At 41.7% G+C, this 18,813-nt stretch overlaps 1 protein-coding gene across 5 annotated transcripts in view; it reads right to left on the bottom strand.

The window, feature by feature from the left end:
* Positions 1-18,813, bottom strand: part of TANGO2 (transport and golgi organization 2 homolog) — a 192,439-nt gene that overhangs the window by 15,719 nt on the left and 157,907 nt on the right. For all 5 annotated transcript variants that reach the window (XM_033954989.1, XM_033954988.1, XM_033954991.1 and 2 more), the window contains one exon: positions 4,312-4,382. In XM_033954989.1, the coding sequence (XP_033810880.1) occupies positions 4,312-4,382 (71 nt within the window). The remainder of the gene's footprint in view (positions 1-4,311; positions 4,383-18,813) is intronic.

The following is an 18,813-nucleotide window of genomic DNA, read 5'->3' as shown; positions in this document are numbered from 1 at the left end:
GAACAAGGCCGGCACGATTTCGGAAGATGTTCCAGACCAAGACACTGCAGACAGCGTCGATGCGGGTCCGTCAGCGAAATCGCGCGCTGGCACTTGATGCATTTTTTAAAACCGGTAATTGGCCGGGACATAGGCCAAAAAAGCTCCGCCGCTAGATCGAAGGAGCGCGGCCTGAGCCATGCAGCTGACCCGGTCGAACTTCCGGCAAAAATTTTTATATTTTTTTTTGGAAAAATAACAAACGAAAGAGTAAAACACACGATTAAGAGAAAAATAACTCAAAACCGCGGCACTAGAAGGCAAGAACACGGGTTCACTCAGCGCAGAGAGTTGAAGCAAACTTCTCAGCTCCGCGGAAAGAAAAGAACTGAGGAGACACGCCCGGACCATCAGGCGGGAAGGCACTCGCGCATGCGTGGTGCAGGCATCTCGAAACTTCTGAAGTTTCTTCAAGCAAGTATGCTTGTGAGACGTCCGCATCGGGGCTCTGTCGGATGACATCACCCACTAGTAGTGAGAATAGCTGCCTGCTTATCCTGGGATAACCACCAGATTACCAGAGATTTTTTGCAGGGGGGAGAGAGTAGAGATGACCCAGAGGGAGGCAGTGGGCTTTTTTTTTTAATCCCTTGAAGGTCTCTTCCTATTAGTGCATGACCCAATCACTACTCACACAGACAGGAAGGGAGATTATTTTATTTTTCCTCTTCAGTAGCAAATGGCTGCATACTACTGTTGTAGTGTGTGCTGATTTTTTTTCTGACAGGGCACAATTTTTAACATGGCAGTAATCTGCATGCCATTATACAATAGTTTACTGGCCTAAAGCAGTGTTTCTCAAGTTTCAAGTTTATTTAAAAGATTTTACACTGCTTAATCAAACTTCTAGGTGGTGTACAATGAAAATTACCATAAAACCAAATTAAATATTAGAGATGCTAAACAATACTGGGATATATTACATTACATTACATTAGTGATTTCTATTCCGCTTGTGCCTTGCGGTTCTAAGCGGATTACAAATTAGAAGATATCTGGACATTTCCGAGAGAATTATATAACAAAGATTCATGTACATTACATGATACAGTTGAGAGTTACAAATGAGAGGTAAAACAAATGACACGACAGAGACTTACTTCAAACAAATGGGGATAAAAGGGCAAGAACTACAATCTTTGGAGAAAAGAGCACAAAGAGGGGAAAAAACAATAGGTGGGAATAAAAACAACGAAGCATTGTTTTAGTCCTTCAAGGACAGTTATTGTCCAAAAGCATCCTGGAACAAGAAAGTTTTTAACTTGGATTTAAATTGATTTAATGTCAAGAACCCCCTAAATATCATCCGAGTACCCCCACCTAAGCTCCGCCCCTGGCCTGACCCCCATAATAATAGTACTAATTGTGATGCAATTTCTTCCATTCATTTTTCATACACACACAATATTATCTTATTAACAATACATAAAGGTAACCACAAAATGAAAAAACACAAAGCACACTGTACACAGAGAAAATGTTAATTATCATTTATATTTGTTTTTTTCCAAAGAAGTCAAGGCAGATGACTTTAAAATATGCAATGTCACCTCAGGAACAGCTACAAAAAATTATATCGCTTAGATTTAAGTGATTCATAATTTTTTTTAAATAAATAAATATAAAATAGACAAATATAAACAGCAGATATAAATTCTCAAAATTGACGCATTTCGATCACTAAATTGAAAATAAAATCATTTTCCCTACCTTTATTGTATGGTGATTTCATGATTCTCTGGTTGCACTTCCTTCTGCATCCAATTTTTCTTTCTTTCTGCTTCCTCTCCTCCGGACCTCATTCCCTTCCCCAACCAACATTTCTCTCTGTCTCTCCATGAATCCAACTTTTCTTTCTCACTCCTTCATCCCCATTGGCATCATGGCTCCCTCTCTCTCTCATTGCCCATCCAACATTTCTCCCTCTCTCATCCCCTGGATCATGTGCAGCATTTTTCACTACTGCCCACCAGCTCCATGCCCATTTCTCCTTCCATCAACCCTCTCCAGCACCATGCCACATCTCTACCTCCATCACTATGTCCAGCACCATGTCCAGCACCATGTCACATCTCTACCTCCATCACTAAGTCCAACATTCCTCCCCCTTGCATCCTCTTCAGTCTGTCCCTTTGTTCCCTTTCCACCACCATATCTATTTCTCCCTCTCATCCCCATGCATCTCTACCTCAATCCTCTCTCTCTCTCTAAGCCCAACAATTTTCCTTTCTTCCTTTCCCCATGTGCACCGTCTCTTTCCCTCTCCCTCACACCCTCATGCCCAACAATTCTCCCAAGTTAGTGCTTCCTTCCTCCCTCCCTTCTGTGTCCTAGGTTCATGCCCCCTCCCTTCCTTCTGTGTCCCGAGTTCATGCCCACCTCCCTGCATTTGTCCCAAACTCCTTTCTCCCTTTGTCCCACGATCATGCCCTCTCTCTCCCTTACTTGCTACAATGTGCTTGTTCCCTTCAGGGCCATCCAGCTTGATTGCTCCTTCCTACCTTCAGCCGCACAGGGATGTGTCGCAGGCAGCAGCTCTTACACGCTGCACGTGGCTGACCCACAAGCCTTCCCTCTGATGTCAGCTCTGACATTGGAGAGAAGGCTTCCAGGTCAGCCATGTTGCAGTGTGCAAAAGCCGCTGCCTGCGATGCGTCCCTGTGTGGCTGAAGGCTGGAAAGAGCAGCCCTGGAGGTAATTGGTATCTCCCACTGACTCAGAAGGCTTCCCTCTGACGTTGGCTCTGACATTGGAGGGAAGCCTTTTCGAGTTGGCTTCGGCAGAGCAGAGAATGCAGAAAGGAGGGCATGGGATCCCCGCCACCAGAGGTGCTTTGGCAGAAGGGGCGGGCAGGAAGGAGGGCATGGGATCCCTGGCGGCGGCAATTAAGGAGAAAGCAGGGTGGGAGACCAGTGCAGCTGCACGTACCCCCAGCAGCTCGCATATTCCTAAGGGTACGCATATCGCGTATTGAGAAACAGTGCCCTAAAGAGTAAAATGTGTGTGGTTAGCTTGTGTTAGACGTTGTGTGCAAAGCCACTCAAACTTTCTCCATTAGCCCCTTAGTAAAGGCCAGAGCTTCAGTGGATACTCATCTCCCTTTTGATGTGCTGGGTGTAGGGCAGTCTTGCTGCGGTGATTATATCTGATGATCCTGATATGCAATATAATTTGAAGAGCCAGGAGAGTCTCCTGGCTTTTTAAATCACTCATCAAGAGTTAACCCAAGCCAAAATCAGCTGTTGGGGAGAGGGGAGATAGCTGCAAAATAGGACTGCATAAAACATGGTCCTATCTTTATGCAGTTCTTCATAGCTGGTTAGGAGCTGAATATTGCACTTAACTGGCCATGTTAAGTGCAATATTCAGGGGAGAGTGTGGTGCAGTGGTTAAAGAGACAGCCTCAGCATCCTGAGGTTGTGGGTCCAAACCTACGCTGCTCCTTGTGACCCAGAGCAAGTCACTTAATCCCCCCATTGCCCCAGGTACATTAGACAGCTTGTGAGCCCGCCAGGACAGACAGGGGAAAATGCTTGAGTACCTGAATAAATTCATGTAAACTGTTCTGGGCTCTCCTGGGAGAATGGTATAGAAAATTGAACGAATGAATGTTTTTGCAGGCTCTGTATACTTAGAAATTCAATGTCAAAGCCTGGACATGACCTGGCACTGCATTTCAGGGCATAATGCTGGCAGTGGGAAGCAAAACGTTGATTGCCTCCGGATGAATATCGAGCCTGATGTGACAAATCTTGTTCTCATTCTCGCTATAGATGCAGTATAAAAACGTGTGAGACAGAAGAGGCACACAGGGCCAGTCTTATTATTAGATACCAACTCAACAGCTACAGTCCTTATTGAAGTAGAGATGCTATGCAGCTGTTCCCATGTAAATCCTTTTAGTTCATTATTTAGTTCATCATTTAGTTTTGTTTTTTTCCCCAAATAACTAAAATTCCTCTGGAGTAATCTTCAGAGAATAAACATAAGTAATCCAAAAGCTATTGACTCCAAGAGAGCAAGAATATCCTGCGTTTCCTCATTTGGAGTGACCATTTTCTTTTTACCATGCCATTTCTTGGAAAAACAGTTTAACAAAGTGACTTTTACGGCTATAGAGCTACTTTAAAACAAAATATATTCACTTAAAAGGTACACAGCTGTAAAATATAGTGCTTCAAAAAACAATTTTTCAGTTCTACGAGCCCTTCCCAGCACATTTTTAAAGCAGTAACAAATTTCATCACACACACACTTTATGAAATAACCCACCGGGTTGTAGGGGGACTGATTCTGGTTCTCCTTTGGATCCATAATAGTACATAACATCTCCCTTGGCGGTGCTAGAAAAATACAAATAAAAACAAGTCTCCTAGAAATTCCAAAAAAACCTCCCCTTATATTCTTGGTAACATTCTAATGTTATTCAAATTAACTCGGTAAAACCATTACTCCCCCATCCCCCTATCAGCACTTTTATATCCTGTTACTGGGAGTAAATCTATAGGTAAAATGTCAAGACTTTAGTTATATTTCTTACACAATTCTAACTGAAGGTAGCAGAGGATCTCCAGCTGCTCTGCCTACATACCAAGAATGATTGAGCAAAGCATTTGAGAACCGTGTCCCAAAATTTAAAGGGAATTCTATGCTTTGCTCAGTTGGAAAGTCTTCTGGTCTGTGCAGGCTACTCTGGAATGCACAGTTCTAAGTATAAAAGTCTTGAATCTGCTTTCTGTTATCCTTTGGTATCCACTCTTTAAATCCACTCTTGAGTAATGGGGGGGGAGGGGTTTGCACAAAGAAGCCAGAATGTTACAGAGACTATCGGCATTTTGGATTATGTTTATTTATTTCTCCCATTTGATCTTTGTTTCCTGTTTATTTGTTGTTGAAATATTTTTATTAATATCAAGTTGATATGGACAAAATGTCAATGGCAACAAGCAAAGCATCAATGGCACAAAACCCATAAACATAAGAAATTAAGAAAATAACCAACCTCCTCCAACCCTAGAGAATTTATTTATTTATTTTAAAAATTTCTATACCGTTTTATTCCAAAACAGTTTACAATAAAGTTACAAACATAAAATATTGAATATCCCCCAAATCCTCATCCCCCCATCCCAGAATTGATATTCCCTACCTCCCCTTATTTTCACATCTCACATTCCTTTTGCCCCCACCCCCACTGAGTCCCAGGTAGAACCCAACATGATAGCATATTATAATACTGAACAGATAAGATACAAAACTTTCACACATCCAGATCATTTAAAATTACTGAGCGTACTCGAATAGGAAGAGTATCAGTAAAAGGTATCCAGAGCTTTTAAAACCTCCATTTTATGCGCTGTGCTTGAAATGCTCCAGAAAATCTCTCCATATACTAAGTCAATGTTGGAGGTGTAGTCTGAATCCATTGTTATAATATGCAAAGCTTAGAAATTAGGGTTGCCTTATGCAGAAGACGACTAGATACTTTGGTACCTTGAAGTATAGCAGTCATATCAAGTATGAGGAGTTATGTCCATGTTCTATGATACATTCCACCCAAATGAGTTCACACTGCAATCCAAAATTGTTCAACAGAAGTAAAGTTCTACACACTATATTTGTAAAAGGCATCAGAGAAGCCACATTTAAGACAGTTCCCATCTGAGGAAGACCCATCTTTTTGTCTCTGGAAGAGTAAATCTATACACACAATAAAAATTTATAGTGGAAACTGACATGGTGGCAGAATTTGTCCCCACTGTCCCCACAGATAACTGCGGGAAATCATTCCATGTCATTCTTTTAGTGTCTATCTCAACCTCAGTCCTTCTACACTAGCATTCTTCAATGCACGACTTGAGGGTCAATGGCTGTGCCCATTCATACTCTGATTCTTTCCTCACTCCTTAAAGAATAACATGGGGATGTTTCCTGCGGTTATCCGCAGGGACCGAGACAAATTCTGTCACCATGTCATTCTTAGAGTTCTTGTAACTGAACACTCATAACCAACTGTGATACATTACATAGACTACCCAAGAATTTCTCAGTATCATAGAAGCCAAAAGTCTGTAATCCAGAGAGCAACAACTTTATGCAGAGGATGGAGTCCCAGGAGTTTTACAAGTCCATCACAGAACTACCCGGTAACTCTTTGACAACTGCTGGCAGAGGTCAAATTTCCTCAAATGTAAATTCTGTAAAATCAACTCTTAAGTTTGCATTAATGGCTCTGCAATTCATCCTGATTTGTCAACACCTACGAGAAAAGACTTAAGATTACAGACTGTAAGAGCTGGGGTCTTCACTTGTATAGGACCTGAGGGATGGAATAAACTTCCATTATATGTTAGAAATCAGGAAAATGTAAAGATGTTAAAAAAAACTATTGAAATGTCACCTGGTTTACCAAATGAAATAGTTGGGTTGTAATTGATTTTACAGTTATAGAGAGGCCATATTTTATGCTGTAGGTGCGATCAGAACATTTTGTGATTTTTTGGACTGTATGTTAGTTGTGTCGATGTAATATTGTATGTTGTTGATTATTTTAGGTGTGTTAATTTTATGTATGTTTCTTTTGTTCTCTGCTTTGAATTAAAGTGGATTATAAATAAATAAAAAAAATTACATAAATTGGATATAAGAATACCAACCATTATAGTGATTACACTGTTTATAGAATCACTTCTTTAGGAAAGGTAGGCCAGAGTTTTCAAGACCTACATTTCCAGTGCCTAATTTTGACATAAATCTCACCTACAGAGGTGCTTTATGGCGCCTAATGCCACTTCCAACAGGGAAAGACGAGATGATAGAGACGTTTAAATACCTACATAATGTAAATGCGCATGAATCAAGTCTCTTTCATTTGAAAAGAAACTGCAATGAGAGGGCATAGGATGAAGTTAAGAAGTGATAGGCTCCAGAGTAATCTAAAGAAATACTTTTTTACAGAAAGGGTGGTAGATGCTTGGAACAGTCTCCCGGAAGAGGTGGTGGAGACAACGACTGTGTCTGAATTCAAGAGGGCCTGGGATAATTTCTCAGAGAGAGAAAGAGATAATGGTTACTTTAGATGGGCAGACTAGATGGGCCATTTGGCCTTTATCTGCCATCATGTTTCAATGTTTCTATGTTGCTCCAACACATGGAATCACAAAAACTTTTTGTGCTCTGGAAAAATGGGAATATGCAGATATGCCTCCATCAAATCTAGAGAGGTGAGAAATTCTATCACTATCTCCATTCGGAAACATGGTACCTTGAGGGTCACATTCAATGCTTTGAGATCTAGAATCGACCTCCAGTCTTCTAAGCATCTTAGGCACTATGAAGTATATCGAGTTGCAGCTGGAGCCCGAGTCTTCCTCTGGTACGGGTTTCCAGATCCAGCAACTTTTCACTGTTCCTCTGACTTTGGCTGCTCTTTCCCGGCCTCCCAGCTGGAGGAGTCTAGAAAAAGGTCCAGGAGGAAAGACTTGAGCTTGTACCCCCCCTCCCATATAATGTCCAGCACTCACCGATATATGGTGATCTCCACCCACACTCCCATAGGCCAGTAACCTCCCTCCGATGCATGGAGGCTCAGCTGACAGCTTAGTGTCATAACTGCTTCTTGGAAGTTGTGGCGGAGTGGAATCCTGAAGATTTGGGGTGCCTGGCCCTCCCTAAATCTTTATGTGGAGTTTTGAAAGTATCTCTGGCCTGAAGACCCTCCCAAGAAAACCCACCATGGAATCACTAAAGCCCACTCAGAATAACCTGAGGAGAGCCTTGCTCCCAAGGGAACGGTCCTTGAGCTCCTGAACTGGTAGCAGAACCTCCCTTAGCCAGAGCTCTCCCAAGAGTGGGATCCTCAGCAGCACCGAAAAACCTCAGAAACAGTCCAAAAAATATATATAATTGAAAAAATAAACATAAGCAGAAAAGACTGGCTCCTACCATCTTGTGGAGAGACAACACAGGAATTAGAGGACACCTCAAAAGGATGAGAGGCAGAGCAAAAGAATGCTATTGAAGCTCTCTACAAGAATTCTCATGAGAAGGGATTGACTATCCACATGTTCAGGAATGGAGTGTCTGTTGTACTAGAACAGGCTATATGTGGGCAAATCCTGTACTAAAATACATGAGACATAGACATTCATATGTGACATACAGACTTGGACGTCTTTTCTAAAATGACACTTCACAATTCAAGTTTTTATTTAAAAATTCTGTGGCGTCCAGTGCTTGATGGTAAAGAATTGTTGGCCTGTCTGTTTTGTTTCAATAAATAGCTTAGAGGACAAGCAGTGGATAATGAAGAATGGATTACCTCCATGGAAATGTCAGGTTTTTGCCCTATCATTTTGTCTTAGAATGGCATCAGTCAAATTTAAGATGTAGTCACTCTGAGAATAAAATAAGGAATAAATCCTAAGGCATCTGTTTCTGGTAGTTAAGGTGGCTTCTGAGCACTGGTTTTGATAAAGGCTGTGGTACCTTGATCATTTATCACGGAATGCCTTCCATTTCTCTTTGTCTACTCTGGCTGCCCAGAAAATGTCTGGATCCTGACAGGAGGGTTTAGACAGTCTAATAATGGCAAGAAATGTAAAAAGCCTGGTAGAACACTGTTTCATCTTTTTTTTTCTTTTTTTCAATAATTTTCAAATTTATATAATCAAGTATAAAATTGTACAGAAAGCAAATAATGGCAAGAAATGTAAAGCCTGGTAGAACACTGTTTCATCTTTTTTTCTTTTTTTTATAATTTTCAAATTTATATAATCAAGTACAAACTTGTACAGAAAGCAAATTCAAGCACATTTATACAGGTACAAAAAGAAAATGTTTTAAAGTAAAGTTTTCATGCTTAAATTCAGCTCAATTTATCCAAATGGCACTCAATTTTTATATATAAATGTTCTTGTGAGGATCACCAATCAAACTCTCACCAAGATATATATCAAGCTCTATATATATCTCAAACTACTCACCTCTAATGTATAATCCCTAGCTCCTCAGAAGTACCACCTCAGCTCAAAAGCTTTCACAGCCCTAGGCTTTAAGTACTACCTCCTCACTGGAGCCATTATCAATTTTTACTCACAAACTTTATTTTTAAATTTTTATATAACAACCCTTCTAGCATATTTCAAGGGTACTTAGCTTTTAATTGTGGTCTTCTTTTGAGGGAAATAGGAGCCAACATGCTTCACCCACAGAAGGTATTTTCAAGGCTTATCATCCCTATTTAAAAAAACAAAACTGTTTAGTTTATTTCTAAAACGTTTAATATACTACTATCTATCTAATAACTCACTCCTCATGCTAGCAGTGTTAGAAAATATATGTTTTACTAAAAACATCTCTCTTACCTTAGCAAGCTTTACATCAACATATATGACCACTGAATGTTGAGTCAAAATGGCCACGGCTTCTGGTATATGCAGGTCGGATAAAGCACCCTAATCAGATACGGCTTAATGAGCATAAATCCCGGATAGTTACAGGTAATCTCCAGGTACTGCTAGTTCAACATTGGACCCAGAAAAAACATGCGATAGAACAAATAAAATGGGGAGTAATAGAACACTATGATGTAGGGAGGTAACTGGAAAAAAAACCTGAATTTCACTGAGCAGAGATGGATTTATTATCTAAATACAGTTTTACCACATGGATTATATCTGGAGCTTGAATGGGCCACTTTGATATGAGGGGTTGAAGCGGGGAGGTTATTTTTTGATTTTTTATAAATGGAGAGTGCTTAAAAAACCAGCTCACTAGAACTTTTTTCAAAGTAATGGTAGTTTTTTTTTCTTTTTTTTTGTAAATCATGTTTATTGAGGTCAACCAAAGTAACAAAGGGCATACAAGAAATACAAATGCAACCGGGAAATACAAAGGCAAATAAGTACAAGCGGCTGGGAATAATACAAAGAACAATACATAACAAGCAGCCGCACCAGCAGAGAACATAATACTGGCATAAAGGTTACATGATGTACAGTAAAAAAACTAGAACCTAGTCCAGGGGTGTCCAATGTCAGTCCTCGAGGGCCGCAATCCAGTCGGGTTTTCAGGATTTCCCCAATGAATATGCATGAGATCTATTTGCATGCACTGCTTTCATTGTATGCTAATAGATCTCATGCATATTCATTGGGGAAATCCTGAAAACCCGACTGGATTGCGGCCCTCGAGGACCGACATTGGACACCCCTGACCTAGTCCCTTTACAGCCTCCCAAGCCCATACTGCTGCAGTAGATAATGCTGATGCAACTGTCAGTTGACCGGTGCCGGTGGGTATATATAAGGGAGGAGAAGAAGCCGCGGCCATTTTGAATCAACATTCAGTAGTCATATATGTCGGTGTAAAGAGATGTTTTTAGTAAAACTTATATATTTTCTAACACTGCTAGCATGAGGAGTGAGTTATTAGATAGATATTAGTATATTAAACATTTTGGAAATAAACTAAACAGTTTTGTTTTTTAAATAAGGATGATAAGCCTTGAAAAAACCTTCTGTGGGTGAAACATGTTGGCTCCTATTTCCGTCAAAAGAAGACCACAATTAAAAGCTAAGTACCCTTGAAATATGCTAGAAGGGTTGTTAAATAAAAATTTAAAAATAAAGTTTGTGAGTAAAAATTGATAATGGCTCCAGTGAGGAGGTAGTACATAAAGCCTAGGGCTGTGAAAGCTTTTGAGCCCAGGTGGTACTTCTGAGGAGCTAGGGTATATATTGATCTTGATATATATCTTGATGAAGGTTAAATTCAGCTCAAGTCATCATTTAAAAAAAATAATTTTTGTAGCTCACTTCTCATGATCTTCCCTGCAGCTGATGCAAATCAAATAATCTGATGGAATAGCAACAACAACAAAAATCCTCTTAGATTTTCTATGAATTTATTTTATAGTTAGTCTCATTATGTATAATATTGAAATTCTTTCTTTTCCTTCTGTGCATAAAAAGTGAAGTTACTTACCTGTAACAGGGGTTTTTCCAAAGACAGCGGGAAACTGCAGCCGCACTCCAGGTGACATCATGAAATTCTTATTCCTACATAAGAAAACTCCAGAGGAAATCCATGAATATATGATGCAAACATTGAGTGGCAAATGTCTGAGAGTATGGTGCAGAGATTATAACTACAGCCTCAGCACCCTGTGATTGTGGGTTCAGGGCTACATTGTCCCCTGTGACCCTCAGTAGGCCACTTGGTACCCTATTGCCCAGGTACATTAGATAGATTGTGAGCCCACTGGGACAGATATGGAAAAATGTTTGAGTACCTGAATAAGTTCATGTAAACTGTTCTGAGTTCCCCTGAGAGAACGGTATAGAAAATTAAATAAATAAATACATGCCCATCCTCCTCCACAGTGAAGAACTAGTGTGCAAACTTTCAGCATGGAGATCGAGACTGAAGATGTAGCAATGTCTGGGAGGCCTCAAACGCTGTCAACTCCTGAAATTGTTGACCATGACCTGATTTTGACAGATCAGCAAATATCAGCTAAAACAATTGCTGAGACACTACAGATATCCAGGGAGCGTGTTGAACGTATAAATCCATGAGCAGCTGGGTATGCAGAAGTTGTCAGCCAAGAGGGTGCCCAAATGTTTGAATGCTGAAAAGAAATGATGTTGAGTGGACACTTCCAAGTTGATTTTGCAGCATTTTCTGCAAGCTGGTGCCAACATTTTGGAATGACTAGTTACTGTTGATGAAACATGGTTACGCCACTATGATCTTGAGACAAAACAACAGTCCATGCAAAGGCAGCACTCAGGTTATCCAAGGAAATTTAAGACCCAGGTTATCCAAGGAAATTTAAGACCCAAAAGGCAGCAGGAAAGGTCATGGCCACAGTGTTTTGGGATCAGGAAGGTGTTGTAATGACCGACTATCTTCCAAGGGACCAAACAATGCAGAACACTACTCTAACTTGCCGTGCTGATTATAGGAGGCATTGAAAGAAAAAAAGGAGAGGGAAGCTGTGGAAAAGCGTTCTCTTTTTGCAAGACAATGCACCTGCTCACAAGGCTGGCAAAACGATGGAAGTTTTGATGTAGCTGAGGTTTCAGTGCATAGACCATCCACCCTACTAACCAGATCTTGCTCCATCTGATTATTTTCCATTTCAAAAGCTTAAAAAGAGTTTGAAAGGGCAACAATTTTGAATGTTTCAGAGGTGATTGCAGCAGCAGAGCAGTATTTAAGATATCAGAGTATTTTTTTGGAAGGGTTACAGAAACTTCAGATATGATGTGCCAAGTATGTTGAACTTAGGAGTGAATATATGGAATAACTTATTTGTTTCATGCCTCCACGTCGTTCCCTTTTTGGTTGGGCTGAGAACTTTTCAGCACCCCCTTGTAATAGTAGTAGTAGATCCAGCGGCCCGGAATTCACTTGGAAACAGATGAATCCAGAATGTTCAGGTTATATGATACAAAAGGTTGCGTAAATAGTCATATATTTTTGTGCAGTCTAGATAGTAAAGAAGACAGCATCTACAGTCTACAATGTGAAGAAAGGATTCAGCCTATGAAGCATGGGGTGGTGGAAATATAGGGAGAACCACTGTCTGACTGAGATGAAACACACAACACTACACTCAATAAATATGCCAAAAATCCTATAATAGAAACAACAAAGAGGCACAACCAGTCACAACAGGGTTTGGATGGGGGACGCTCAGAATAAGCTACAATTCTAGCCTGAAGCGACTCCACTCAAGAAATAAAGGGCGCTCTCAGTGTGAACCATCAGTAATGGGAGCAGAAGCTCCGATACTTCACTTCTGGGTTGAGGCGGGAAACCTCCACCACCACACCATCATTGAGCCCCCTATGTGTATATAATAATGAAAGACACCTGCAATAAGGCCCTAAATAAATAATGCAATCCAAACAAACCCGTGAGCAAATTAAACTCAAACGGTGGAAATACAAACTGAGCGACCCCCACACAAACCCTGCCAGCCGAAACCCGCCAAGCTAACTATAAAGCAATATCAAAACATACTTAAACTCAATGAAAAAATACTTATCTAAACCAAAATGCCACAATGAAAACGCCAGGAGCCGAAGTTCAACCAAGCTGGTTTCGGGGAGGAGCCCTTCTTCAGGAACCAAGCCCCCGACCACAAACCAAAAACAAAAAATGAAAAAAATGCCGAAAAGCGAAGCGGGACGGCTGGAGGGAGGGGTAACCGAGCGGGAGGGCACTCGCGCCTAAAAAGCGGACCAGGAATTACGTCACACACAACCCAACCAATCATGCAGGACGCACAACGCGTCCAAAATCACTCATGCAGGGGCGGGAAAAAGAAAAAGCCCCAAAGCTACAAAAAGAGAACAGCAAGACCCGTGCAGTACTCGAACCCAAACATGCTGGGAACCACCCAGCACAGGAAACCTACACGAACACACGGCACCCAGAAAGAATAGACAGGAACCCTATATAATGGTGTTCCACTCCACACTTTCATTAAGGCCGTGGGGAACAACAGCTTGAAGTTGGAAAATCCAATATTGTTCCCTAAGGTTTAAATGAAATTGTTTATCCCCCCTGAAATCCCAGGGAATTTGCTCCAGCACAAACCACGCAAGATCAGTAAACTGGTGACCAGCTTCCAGACAATGAGGCACCAGAGGGGCGGCTAAAGATGCCGTTCTGATCCGACTATGTGGGGCGCACGAGCAGAAAGATCAGGATAAGACTTCAAGAACACAGGAGTCGGATCAGAACGGCATCTTTAGCCGCCCCTCTGGTGCCTCATTGTCTGGAAGCTGGTCACCAGTTTACTGATCTTGCGTGGTTTGTGCTGGAGCAAATTCCCTGGGATTTCAGGGGGGATAAACAATTTCATTTAAACCTTAGGGAACAATATTGGATTTTCCAACTTCAAGCTGTTGTTCCCCACGGCCTTAATGAAAGTGTGGAGTGGAACACCATTATATAGGGTTCCTGTCTATTCTTTCTGGGTGCCGTGTGTTCGTGTAGGTTTCCTGTGCTGGGTGGTTCCCAGCATGTTTGGGTTCGAGTACTGCACGGGTCTTGCTGTTCTCTTTTTGTAGCTTTGGGGCTTTTTCTTTTTCCCGCCCCTGCATGAGTGATTTTGGACGCGTTGTGCGTCCTGCATGATTGGTTGGGTTGTGTGTGACGTAATTCCTGGTCCGCTTTTTAGGCGCGAGTGCCCTCCCGCTCGGTTACCCCTCCCTCCAGCCGTCCCGCTTTGCTTTTCGGCATTTTTTTCATTTTTTGTTTTTGGTTTGTGGTCGGGGGCTTGGTTCCTGAAGAAGGGCTCCTCCCCGAAACCAGCTTGGTTGAACTTCGGCTCCTGGCGTTTTCATTGTGGCATTTTGGTTTAGATAAGTATTTTTTCATTGAGTTTAAGTATGTTTTGATATTGCTTTATAGTTAGCTTGGCGGGTTTCGGCTGGCAGGGTTTGTGTGGGGGTCGCTCAGTTTGTATTTCCACCGTTTGAGTTTAATTTGCTCACGGGTTTGTTTGGATTGCATTATTTATTTAGGGCCTTATTGCAGGTGTCTTTCATTATTATATACACATAGGGGGCTCAATGATGGTGTGGTGGTGGAGGTTTCCCGCCTCAACCCAGAAGTGAAGTATCGGAGCTTCTGCTCCCATTACTGATGGTTCACACTGAGAGCGCCCTTTATTTCTTGAGTGGAGTCGCTTCAGGCTAGAATTGTAGCTTATTCTGAGCGTCCCCCATCCAAACCCTGTTGTGACTGGTTGTGCCTCTTTGTTGTTTCTATGACTGAGATGAAAAACAGACTCCGTTAGGTAAAATTTTAGGGTGAGTACAAAGGACTCTATTGTGAAAAAACGGAGGGCTCCTTTTACTAAGGTGCGCTAGTGGTTTTAGTGCGCGCTTCAATGCCACGCATGCTAAATGCTAACGCCTCCATAGAGCTTGCGTTAGAATTTTTCATTTAGCGCGTGGTTTTCACGCGCTAAAAACGCTAGCGCACCTTAGTAAAAGGAGCCCTGAGTGTACGGAGGGTAGTTAACTAAAGCTTGTAGTTGGCCAATCGGTATGGCAATCAGAAAAAGCATTTTCCAAGACATGCACTTTAAAACGCAGACCCCGAGAAGTTTAAAAGGATGATCCGTAAGCATAGATAAAAACTACATGAAAATCCCAAGCTGGTGGAAGAATATGGGATGGGTGGTGTAATGTTCTTGAGGCCCTTCATAAATTGAGAAACAATGGGTTACACAGAATAATGCTGAACAGATAAATGCTTTTGGATTTCAGTAGTAGTTCAAGGTGAGTTACATTTTGGTATAGCGGGTATGGCCAGAGGGTTTACAGGATTGTATCCTGAGGCAATGGAGAGTTCAGTGACTTGCCCTATATCATAAAGAGCTACAAGTAGGATTTGAAATGGGATTCCATTAGGCCGATACTCCTCTCTGGAGCAGTGGTATCTATTGGTTAAAGCTGCTGCTCCTTTTCAAGCAAATACATCTGGGAATCAAAAAGCCAGTAGCTGGGTAAAGCACGCCATCCTCAAAATTGTCCAAAGGAAGAGTGGGGAAGAGATATTAATGCAGGTGAAGTAAAAGAGAAAGAAAATAGTAAATGACAAACGGTTAAGAGACAGGAACTAGAATGTTACTACCAAGTGGGAAGAAAATAGCTGAAAGCTTAACACAGCTGTCACCCAGTCAAGTAAGTGAAAAATGAGGAATCAAAAGAAGATTCTGTGCTGATGAGGTGAGAGAAATGAATTTTTTGAACAAAGGCTATACCTAAAGATGTTCAGACCATACACTGCTGGAAGGGGGTGATAAGGTTTTATATTACATATGTCATACTTACTGTGCCTTGATATGATTTTTCACCTGTAGTAATGACAAGAAAGAAAAATCTGCTGGAAAATAGAAAAGGGGTGTTTCAGACTAAATATTTTTTATGAAATACCTTATTTTGGTGCCTTAATAAATTTCACCTAAGTCCACTTCTGTGCTGGAGTGGAGGAGTGATTTTCTCTTATATATTATGTGTTGTTTGCTATGTAAAATCTGAATTGATACTAGAAAGGTTTGTGCTAACTGTGCCAATTTAGAATATTATTCTGCATTAAGCTGCTGGAGGGTGAAAGGTGGCTTTTGAAATGGAGTCGCAACTGCCTCCTGTTATAGGAAAGAGGGTGTTTTGGAGACTCCTTTATCAAATACAGTTACCTATTGTTTCAGGTTCTTGTACTCTTCTGAAATATTCCCTCTGTTTTCTAGTATGCCAAGTGAAGGACGAATTTGGACAGTTGCTTTGCTCCTTGCTAGACAGATGGACAGATAGGGATCTTCTTTCTGTATAATTGCTTTTCAGTATTCTGTTGGTTAGATATCCTAGAGGGGCATAGTTGCCTTGTGGGGCACTAGACCTGGCTGTTAGAATTTATCACAGTGCCACATCATGGAGAAAGGGAGCAAAGATATTGCCCATATGAGAACAATGATATTCAAGAAAACCTCAAATAAGAGCAGATGATCCCTAGTGAGAAGAGCTGAGAGGAAAGCCAGAAATCATCTGAAATGCACAGCTTTACACCAGGAATAAAATGGGCAGACAACATAGGCCTTATTTCCCTTATCTGCCATTCATATTCTCTGTTTTTGTAAGCGGGAATGGATTTAGCAATAGGATAAGTAAATGAGAGTCTCTGGGCAACCATTTTGCCCTTGAGTTACTAGTTTTCCATCATCAGCTATGGCACCACATTGCCTGTAGCTGTTCTTCCTTGTCATATTTATTTTTATTTTTTGACACAGCAGATTCCTGCTCTTTTATACTTCCAGCTTAATAGCAAGTGGGCTGAGATGTGGTATTGTCAGGGTTACTTTGCCAGTACCTGGGATTTTTTCCTTTATTTACTGTGTATTGTATTTACTCAAATGTAAGCCAAGATTTTTGGGCCCAAAAATGGGGGTCTCAGCTTATATTGGGCCAGCGCTAACCTGCCCCCCTCCCAGACTTGTTGCAGGCCTTTGCTGGGCCACTAGGCTCTGCGCTCTGTCCCCCCTCCCTGCCCTGTCCATTGTACCTCCTCTCTGCCAATATTTTGCATGCCGCCACGCCTTCTGTATGACCCATGTACCTGGAATCCCTGGTTGTCCAGAGGTGTAGCGGGCAGGAGCGAGCTTTCCACACTCCTATTCCACTACTGAGTCAGTCACTGCCAGGAGTGCGGAAAGCTCGCTCGTGCCCACTATACCTCTGGACCACCAGGAATTCCAGGTATGTGGGTCATACGGAAGGTGCGGTGACATGCAGAATATTGGCAGCTGGCACCGAAAGTGCGTTCTTGCTTGATACAGCTGAACCACCAGAACTTGCAGGAGCTCGGAAAGCTCGCTCCTGCCGACTATACCTCTGGACTCCCAGGAATTCCAGGTATGTGGGTCATACAGAAGGTGCGGCGGCATGCAGAATATCGGCAGAGAAGAGGTACAAGATACAGAACAGGGTGGGGGGATAGGGTGCAGAGCCTGGAGGGAGAGGGGACAGGATGGATAGCTTGGCAGGGCAGGGAGGAAGGTAGGGACAGGGTGGAGAGTCAGGCAGAGCAGGGAGGGAGGGGGGTTGGGTGCAGAACCTGGCAGGAGTATGGGGGGATGGGTGCAGAGCCTGGCAGGGGAGCGAGGGGGCACTGGGTGCAGATGCTGGCAGGATAATTGAATATTCGAGTCAATCATTTTTCCTCCATTTGGAGGGGGAATGGGGGGCCTCGGCTTATATTCGAGTATATACAGTATGTCCTCATTACAGTCTCAGATTGGTGGTAGTGTGTGGGGGTGGGATGGGGGGAGTGGGTTATACTGTTCAGAGCTTATTCTGGAAACTTGCAATGACTTCTGCCATGTGTTGTCCCATTACATTTCTGGCTCCAGCCCTAGCCAGAATTGGAGAGAAAGTGAGAGGGTGGAAGATCCAATTTGGGATTAAACAGGGACCTTCCAGGTGGTGATGCACAGTTCTTGCTATTTAACCTACCAGGCTGGCCCTCCTTTTCAATTTCTAAACTGTATGGATCCTGTTGAGCTGCAATAGAACATAGTAGCTAATTGACTGGACTGTGCTCAGCAAGATCATCATTACTGTTGGGCCAAATGGTTTACTGGGAAGAGCAGTAGGGTGGCTGACATCTCATATACCTAAGGACAGCAGGGAATGTAGATCCACCCTGACCTATATGCACATAATGCTATGACTCCAGAAAATTAAAAGTAATTCCTAGAATGATTGATGTAGAAAACTAATGGAGACTCTGCAGAAGTCACTTCATGAGGAAGAGGTCTTGGCCTTTGAAAACTAATTGAAAAATGTATTAGTCCAATAACATATCTTCTAAAGCATTTATATATCTACTATAGCATGTATAGTTGAACATGTATCTCGGATGTCTACATCTACAATAGCAAGTATAGTTAATTAATGTTTCTTGGCTGTTTATAGCAGGTATAGTTATAGTTACTTAGTGTTTCTCAGACGATCTCTATTTTACCATAACTCGATCATTATACCACTCACTTTCCAAATACATCTTGTCTACATTTGACTCGACTAAACTGTATATCTACCCATGTAACCCGTTCTGGGCTCTTTTGGGAGGACAGGCTAAATTAATTAATAAATAAATAAAATGACTATCTTATTTTCTACCTATATTTATTAATTTGTAAAATGAGGATTGTTGTCTTTTTTTTCAAATTTACATCTGCTATCTTTATAT

This window comes from Geotrypetes seraphini, chromosome 8 (genome assembly GCF_902459505.1).
Source record: "Geotrypetes seraphini chromosome 8, aGeoSer1.1, whole genome shotgun sequence".
Taxonomy (NCBI): domain Eukaryota; kingdom Metazoa; phylum Chordata; class Amphibia; order Gymnophiona; family Dermophiidae; genus Geotrypetes; species Geotrypetes seraphini.
This window is presented reverse-complemented; position numbering and strand designations above follow the sequence as displayed.